The 7,674-nt window shown below is 42.0% G+C and overlaps 1 protein-coding gene across 1 annotated transcript; it reads right to left on the bottom strand.

The window, feature by feature from the left end:
* Positions 1–621: 621 nt before the first annotated feature.
* On the bottom strand, positions 622–7,611 carry tnnt2a (troponin T type 2a (cardiac)). The gene is made up of 12 exons (XM_055049610.1): positions 7,434–7,611; positions 6,254–6,298; positions 4,769–4,819; positions 3,493–3,517; positions 2,731–2,794; positions 2,482–2,598; positions 2,317–2,394; positions 2,107–2,217; positions 1,907–2,016; positions 1,730–1,820; positions 1,604–1,644; positions 622–826 (listed from the first exon to the last, which is right to left on the bottom strand). The coding sequence occupies exons 5-12, from the start codon at positions 2,782–2,784 to the stop codon at positions 793–795; spliced, it is 636 nt and encodes a 211-aa protein (XP_054905585.1). The 5' UTR covers positions 2,785–2,794; positions 3,493–3,517; positions 4,769–4,819; positions 6,254–6,298; positions 7,434–7,611; the 3' UTR covers positions 622–792.
* Between the last annotated feature and the right edge of the window lie 63 nt (positions 7,612–7,674).

The raw sequence follows: 7,674 nt of genomic DNA, 5'->3' as shown, positions 1-7,674 counted from the left end.
CTGTTGTTTGTGCGTGCCTTTCTCTGACTAAGAGAGCAACTATGACAGGGAAATAGGGGACTTTTTTGTTGTACTTGTTTTCAAAAATAGTTTTTGTGTGTGCACGATTTGCGAATTTTTAAATGTACACAGACAAATAATCCAGTGGCGTGAGCAATTTATGTTTCCTGTGCGCATTATGGTCCCATTTCGTTTTAGTTTCAGATTCTTAAGGGCAAAAAACTGCTGTAATTAAATGCAGTGCAGCTGCTGCGCAAAAATCATTTTGACACTTTTGATACTTTGAAGTGTTATCGGAGGAGGAGCTTCTTCCAGAAACACTTTTCCCACCCAGATTAAGGATATGGACATGAGAATGATTCATTCTCTTTCAACTTTGTACAGTAGAGGGGAGAGAGCGGAGTACAGGGTGGATGTCTGGGCGTCATTCCAAGACGCATCAGTGTCGCTCATGTCCGAGCCTGTCTCAGAGCAGGAAGATCGTCCATTCCCGAATTCGCTCTTGGCTTCTTTAGATATTAGTCACTTTCATCTTGGGGCACTTATTTCAGTGCTACTAAATGAAAAATGCACCTGCCGTCACTTGTCCCGGAAAAGAAGAAAAGCTCAAAGCTGGTTTTTAAAATAAGGTTTTATTTACCCCTACACATTATTCACTGCTCCCAGAATGTAATCTCAGAAAAAAAACTCAACTGAATATATGTTATTATGCAATACACTAGAAAGGTGTAGCTTGGGTGTGGCGAGGATACCAGGTCTTGGTTTAGGTGCTTAGTCTGGATAGCAGGTCATCTATTTCCTAAGGCCTCTCTTTGTTCTCTTGGATCTGTGGAAACCAAAAAAAATAAATAAATAAAAACGGCTCATGAGGTTAAGAATTCAGACTGAGCTTGTTTGTCTGCATGGGGCATTGAGGAGGAAAAAGAAAAGTCTTCTTTCCCACCCAATCATGCTTCACAAACTACTTTAAGTTCTGTGCAAGACCCCTCAAACATTTTACATTTTTTTCCAAACTTGGTCCACAAACTTCAGTGTGGCTTCTTGGTATTTTACGCTATAAATCGAAACGAATGGTGACTGAGAATCAGATAGAAAACTTCACCTTTCTTGCGACCCTTCGAGTCAATACTTCCGACCACTTTCACTGTCATTACTGAAATAAAAACCATTCCAACATTCTGATGCTTCCCTCTCTATCTTCTCTCCATCGGGGTGGGCTGTTCAGGGTGATGTGCAGTGTTGGTTTTTTTTCTGGCGTCAGCAGCATGACGTGTGGGTGGCCAAAAAGGTCAGCTTAGGTCACATTTACAGATAACACAATCTGTCACGTGTGTCCTCTATTCTTAGACTGTTGCAAGCTCCTAACAGGCTTTGTCACAAATTTCCATCTGTATACCTTTCCATAAAACGCCAGCAGTCTGTGCACGACTAATACGATTTTCTGAGGCGTGTATCTGTAAGCTGAGGATACTCTCTTGTTACGTAACACTTCTCCTAAACGTTGTGGAGGAGATGTGGAGATGCGCCTTTACGCGGCAGTGATGCTGTTACAAAGAAAAGAGAGCAGCGTGTCTATTGGTCGAAAGGAGAACTAGATCCTCACGTTTTCTGATGGTCGCTCACGCGGTTTCTCAGCACATTTATCTGGAACAAAGAGAGAGAAAAAAGAGAAGGTGCAAATGTTACTGTGGCCGTTTTTGTTTCAGAGACGCTGCGGAGTGGCGCACACCTCGTATTTCTGCCTGGTGAATTGGTACTGCAGGTCAAACTTCTCCGCCTCCAGCTCGTACATCCACTCCCATAACTCCTTGGCCTTCTCCCTGGGAAGTGAGGTTTTCTGATTATCCTTTGGTTCTCGTACAGAGGTAGACGTTCAGTGACGCGGCAAAACCATCTCTCCACCTACTTGAGTTTCTCCTGACTCAAGTTGTCGATGTCCAAAGATTTGCGTCTCTCGCTCAAGATCTTCTTTTTCTTCTCTCTCTCTGTCTGCCTCTTACCGCTCCGCTTCTCGTTCTGGGAAAACGAAACACTTTGTTGACGTTTGATTTTTTTTTTGAGAGAAATAAATAAATAAATAAATACATCAAATCCTTATTTCGTCACCAGCTTCTGCATGTAGCCTCCAAAGTGGAGGCTGGTCAAGGTTTTTTTCTTCTTCGCGTCATCTTCTGCTCGTTTCTTTGCCTCTTCCTCCTCTTTGCGAGCCCTCTCGTCCTGGGAAGACGGGAAAACATGCGACCAGCGAGAAAAATGGTCAGCAATAAAAATCAGTACATGTCACTGGCCGTGCAAGCAGCAGCAACGCATCTCAACCTCAAGCCGCTTCTGCCGCTCTTTGTCTCGCTCGCTGCGTATCCTGTGCTGCTCCGCGCGCTCAGAGCGCCGCTTCTCCTGAAACAAGATTGCGGCACTTTGCCGTTATTGCTGCGGGGGCTCAGCAGGCGCATCTTCCACCGAAAGTGCGATCGAGGCACGCACGATTCGTTCTTTGAGACTAATGAGCTCCTCTTCTTCCTTCTTTCTGCTTTCAAAGTGAACCTCGATCAGAGTCTGGAGCTCCATCAGGTCCTTCTCCATCCTCTTGCGGTGTATGTCCTGCAGAAGCGTGTGTTCCAGAGTGATCAAAGGTGCGTCAAAAAGGAAGTTTGCAGCAAAATATCGACATAAAAAATAGATTGAAATCAGTGCTTTCAATTGGTCATCTGAAACCAGAGATGCGTTACTTACGTCAAAATCCACCCTCTCCCCATCTGGGATCTTAGGAGGGATGAGGTTGGGCATAATGAACGGCCTGAAAAGACAGAGGAAAATGTGTAAACACTGCAAGGTGCGTCAGAAGCACCATTTTCTGCTAAATTGAATATGACATGAGGAAAAACCCCAGAAAACGCAAATAAAACTTAAAATCAACAAAAAAAAGTCTAATATATGCATCAGTGCCTGGCTACTCTAAACTTTACCCATGTTCATTGCAGAAGATATGATACATCCAATACCTGGGCTGAGCTTTTTTAGCATGAATTACTGCACTAGTGCAGAGTGACATGGATTCAGCCTGTTGGTGACTCTGCTGAGATGTTCAGGGAGTCCAGGTAGCTTCAGTCACCTTCAGTTTGTCTGCATTGTTATGTTTCTCATCTTCATCTTGTCAAATCTGTATTGGTTTTCCATGTGGTTCAGGTCAGGTCAGGTTGCTGGCCAGATGCATTACATTGACCCATAATTATAAAGAAGTGTATCGATGCACCTCTGCAGTGCGGGCAGGTACAAAGTCCTGCTCGAAAACGGAATTAGCATCTCAGGAGAGCTCGTCAACAGACGGAAGCATGAAATGATTTATCATTTCTTGGAAGACATCTCTGAATTTGAATTTCTTGTGATTTTTTAAAATGCTTTTTCTACCAAACTCACCGAGAAAACATCTCTGGTACAGAGATAGCAAAGTCTACACTGAGCACAAACGTGTGCTCATCTATTAGTGTTACTTACTTGAATTTTGGTTTGGCCTCCTCCTCTGTGGAGTTGGAAAACAAAGAGAAGAGTTTACAGAGATGAGCTAAACCAGACCACACACGCACACCCACGCAGATGGAGCCTGACGCACTCATTTGCCAAGAGCAAACCAAAACATGCCAGGAAGTCCAACCAAGTCTCGACAAGGATGTCTTTTTGCACTCTTACTTTAGCGGACAATTAACTCTGGCGTGACTAAAATAAAGCTTCAGTGCATCCAAACGAGCAGAAAAGGTGCGAACCGTCGGTGATACCTTCTCCCTCCGCCTCTCCTTCACCTGAAACCAAATTGAAACAGATAACTGAGAGGCTGTGGCTGGAAAAGTCAAACGGGCGAGAAATGTTTTTGTAATAACTGCGGCTCAAAGTTAAGCACCGGAAAAAGACAGAGGACAGACTACTGATAAACTCAAGTACTGAGTTGTTCTCTGTGCTGCCACAAGGGAAGTTTTCCATCATCAGTGGCGTTCTTTAATTAAGCTCTGGGTGTTTCTTCAGAGAGACAAGTCTTGATAGGTGTTGGTATCTTGCCAGTCAAAGGACTGCGACCTCTAAAAAGACAGCCTGTCCAATCAAAATGCCACAACTCAAATGTTGTTTATGTATCTTACAGGAATGAAGGAAGTTTTCAAATAGTCTTTTGTTGTGGTCTTGTAGAGAATTACTCATCTATTAGGCTGTTATCTGATAAAACAGTTGAGATTGAAAAGATGTTTTGGCTCTTAATTCTTGATGACCAGGCATTTTTTTTTTCTGACTTGGTCATTTCGATTAGAATGACTGACTTTGCGGCACTTTTAATAATCATCCACGGCCAAACTAAACATATTCTCACTTGACACATGCAGAAGCCCCATAGGAAGTTTCCTTAACATTCAGGTGCAGATCTGGCGTAAAGATGAGACACATTTTCCATATCACGCCTCTCCTTTCGCAGTGAGACAGACATCAGAGATAAATAAATGCCAAACTGAATATGACTAATGCTCAAGAGCCTCAGGGCTGGGAGGGGAAGGGAGGCCTGCACATGACTCTTCAGTGGCAGCATCTGGTTTGGCTAAGTGGACTCGTCTTCTCAAGAAACCTGCAGAACGTTGCGCACTGAGAAGAGGACAGGTCACCCTCCTGCCCGCTGGGGCGATTGGTCGTGAACGACCATCATCGCTTAGATGTCTGGTAAATGCAAATACTGCTGCTTGGTCCTCACAAGCAGAAACAAGCCTTTAGAAATACCCGTACAAGAGGCGCTCACCTTGTTCTTCATCGCCCTCCTCTGCTGGTTTCTCTTCCTCTTGCGCCGCGTCTGTGGCACAGCGAGAGAGTCGTAATGTTATGCCGGTGAAAAACTTTTTTAACAGCAGTGGAGCGCGCTGCTGGGCCGTTGCCTCGTGTGAGCTGTCGTTTTGCAGCTTTTCAGACGTCATTGGTGAACAAGACAGGATGAAACGACATCAGAAGAGATAAAAAAAAAACAAAAACAACGAGGAAACTGTTGACTTTTAGAAAAAGGTTACCTAAATTTAAACGCCATTTCTAAATCTGGTACAGGCTTGCAAAATATGTTGCCCATTTGCTGCTTGTATTTTGGACGTGCGTACAGTTGAAAACAGCTATTTACATATCCTTTTTTTCATCACTAATGAATAATTATTTTGTGAGTTAGGATTAGAATTTTTTTTTCCCAATTTTTTTAAAATGCCACAACAGTAAGAAGTTTTATTACTTTCTTGCAATTCTGAATCTTACAAACATCGGGATTAGAACTGTGTGTTGTCACAAGCCTGGTTCATCTATTTGGGTACAATTCCCAGGGCATGTTTATCTTTTCAAACTATTTTCTCCAAACATGAACACCGTGGAACTTCCAGCCGTGCTACTCTTCAGGAAAGAGACAGGCCCAGTGGTTTGGAGTGAACCGTGGCACTAAAGGAGAACATCTTGTGAAAGGTGATGGTGTGAAAGTGACCCATCAGTTTCACTGACATGGGCTGAAAATACTTACATTATATTATTCCTGTGTTCTCATGAAATTACGAGTTAAGTGTTTAGCCATACTGACCATTATTGCATTTGGCATTTAGAGAAAAAAAAAAAACTGTGATGCTTTTGAGTGTTAGTTGAAAAGTGACTTAAGGACAACAATTATTAAAATCCCTGATCTTTATGTGTAACAAAATATGTAGGCAGAGGTGAAATAAGGCAACACTGTTGAGGTTAAAGGCAATTCTACCAAATACTAAGAGAAATCTACGTAACAGATCTTAAAGAGAAAAAAAAAATCATCTCATCATTTTGACATTTAGCAATAAGGAATAATTCTGTTAATCCTAATTGACTAGAAACAGAAACTCTTTGGTCAGGTTTACTTTCAGACAAAGAGGGGGGAAAGAAAAGGTCCTATTTATATATGGCATACAAAATATCTGCTTTCAGCCATGATCACCTTTAAACCATGAGCAGATCAGAGCTTAATAAAATTGATGGGCTCACAGCAGCATAATAAACCATTTTTGTTTGCAACTTTTCCTTTTCTCAGTGGATTAGTCGAATAGTGGGATATTGGAAAGTAGGGTAATCTTAGACAATTTATGTTTCTCTTTAATCTTAGCCACACATTTTATTTACTTTTTAGTCAATTCTTTCCCGTAAACTGATTCTACTTGACCTTGAACAACCATTTCACCATTTGCTTTCAGTCAAGACAGTTTGTCTCTAGACATTGTGCTCACAGTAGTACCTTCCTCGGCCTCCTCAGCCTCCTGCCCTTCTGTTTCTTGCTCCCCTGCAGTGGAAAGCACAAGGCTGGTTATAACTGAGTGAACATCTGGAGCCTTCTGCTCACGGTTACTTCAGGAAAAAAAAAAAAAAACACAGTTTCACAGATGATGATGCTGCCTGTGGTGAAAGGCGATGACAGGTATGGCACAGAAGATTAAGCTGTTGGGTACATTAGGGTGTCACACCCAGCCTGCAGACAATAAATGAAAATTTGGTGCCCAACTGACTCATACCGCTGAGCCACGGGGACACAGAGCTTCTCTGTCTAGGTTCACTAAATCACTCGGTGGTGACCTTCAGTCATACCCAATTGCTCCCCGCACCTAATGCCAGGAATTATTTTGACGTGTGTGGTCCTGTGCTGCTGCCATGCTTGTGCAGGCACCTCAAGTTCCCAACACCTCGCCGAGAGGCTACACGATTTATCCCACACTGCAGCCCAGGCAGGCTCTGTCAAGCGTTGGATTTTGGTACATGCATGAAGAAGCTTATCTCTCCGTGTCACTGTTTGGAACAAATTCTTCGGCAGCTGCATGATACCATTTAAGCACTTTGGTGCCGTTTGTTAATATGTTGGGTCCTGCAAATCTTATATATTTATCAGCTGTCAGTGGAAAGAATTCTATTAAATGTTTTCACGTGTTGTATTGATATTTTGTTTATTTAACTTTTATTTTGAATTACTTATATCTCTTTTTTTCTGCTTCTTCGTCTTATTATTATTATTATATATATTTTTTTTAGTTTAGAAACTTGATTTTGCCCTCTGGTCTTTTCACTGTCATCATTAAACCCACTGCAAAATGCAATGAGTGACAAAGGAGCCAAAGTCATAAATAAATAAATAAATAAAAGGTCCGCCTGAAGCATAGAGGTTCATTTATCAGTGTCACTTAAAAACAAACAGATGATCAGTGTGACTCATCGGTAGCCTAACATAAATAACTCAGTGTTGTGTTAAACCTTTGTAATAGATGTAGTGTAAAACCGAAACAATATTTCTCAGGAATAACAATGTTTTCATTCCACATGTTGCCCTGGTAATGGTTTCACACCCTTTAGAAACATACACAAAGTATTCAGAAAAAAAAGTTTAACATCAGCACTTGTCAGTGTCATGACTCGTCAACTGGAAATACCTTCTACGGCCTCTTCTTCTTCTTCTTCTTCTTCTCCTTCTCCTTCCGATAAATGAAGTTGAGAAAATTCGACGGGCAGTGAGGCAGAAAGATAAACACGGAGCAATCCAATTATATATAGTGCTACTACTCTACTTGGAATAGTGGCTGATGCTGATGCTATTGGTGAGTCAAAAAGTAAAAGTTATTGTGCAGGACTTAAAATAAAATGAACCACAGCAGGGAAAGTAAAGCTGTAACT

This window comes from Poeciliopsis prolifica, unplaced genomic scaffold (assembly GCF_027474105.1).
Source record: "Poeciliopsis prolifica strain line A6 unplaced genomic scaffold, Auburn_PproV2 SCAFFOLD029, whole genome shotgun sequence".
Classification (NCBI taxonomy): domain Eukaryota; kingdom Metazoa; phylum Chordata; class Actinopteri; order Cyprinodontiformes; family Poeciliidae; genus Poeciliopsis; species Poeciliopsis prolifica.
The sequence above is the reverse complement of the archived record's forward strand: the minus strand, read 5'-3'. Positions and strand labels throughout refer to the sequence as shown.

Coding starts and splice junctions, on each gene's coding strand:
- tnnt2a (XM_055049610.1), bottom strand. CDS start 2,784: ATGCCCAACCTCATCCCTCCTAAGATCCCAGATGGGGAGAGGGTGGAT. Junction 1,821..1,906: donor TTGAGTCAGGAGAAACTCAA/GTAGGTGGAGAG, acceptor CTCACTTCCCAG/GGAGAAGGCCAAGGAGTTAT. Junction 827..1,603: donor GTGAGCGACCATCAGAAAAC/GTGAGGATCTAG, acceptor TGGTTTCCACAG/ATCCAAGAGAACAAAGAGAG.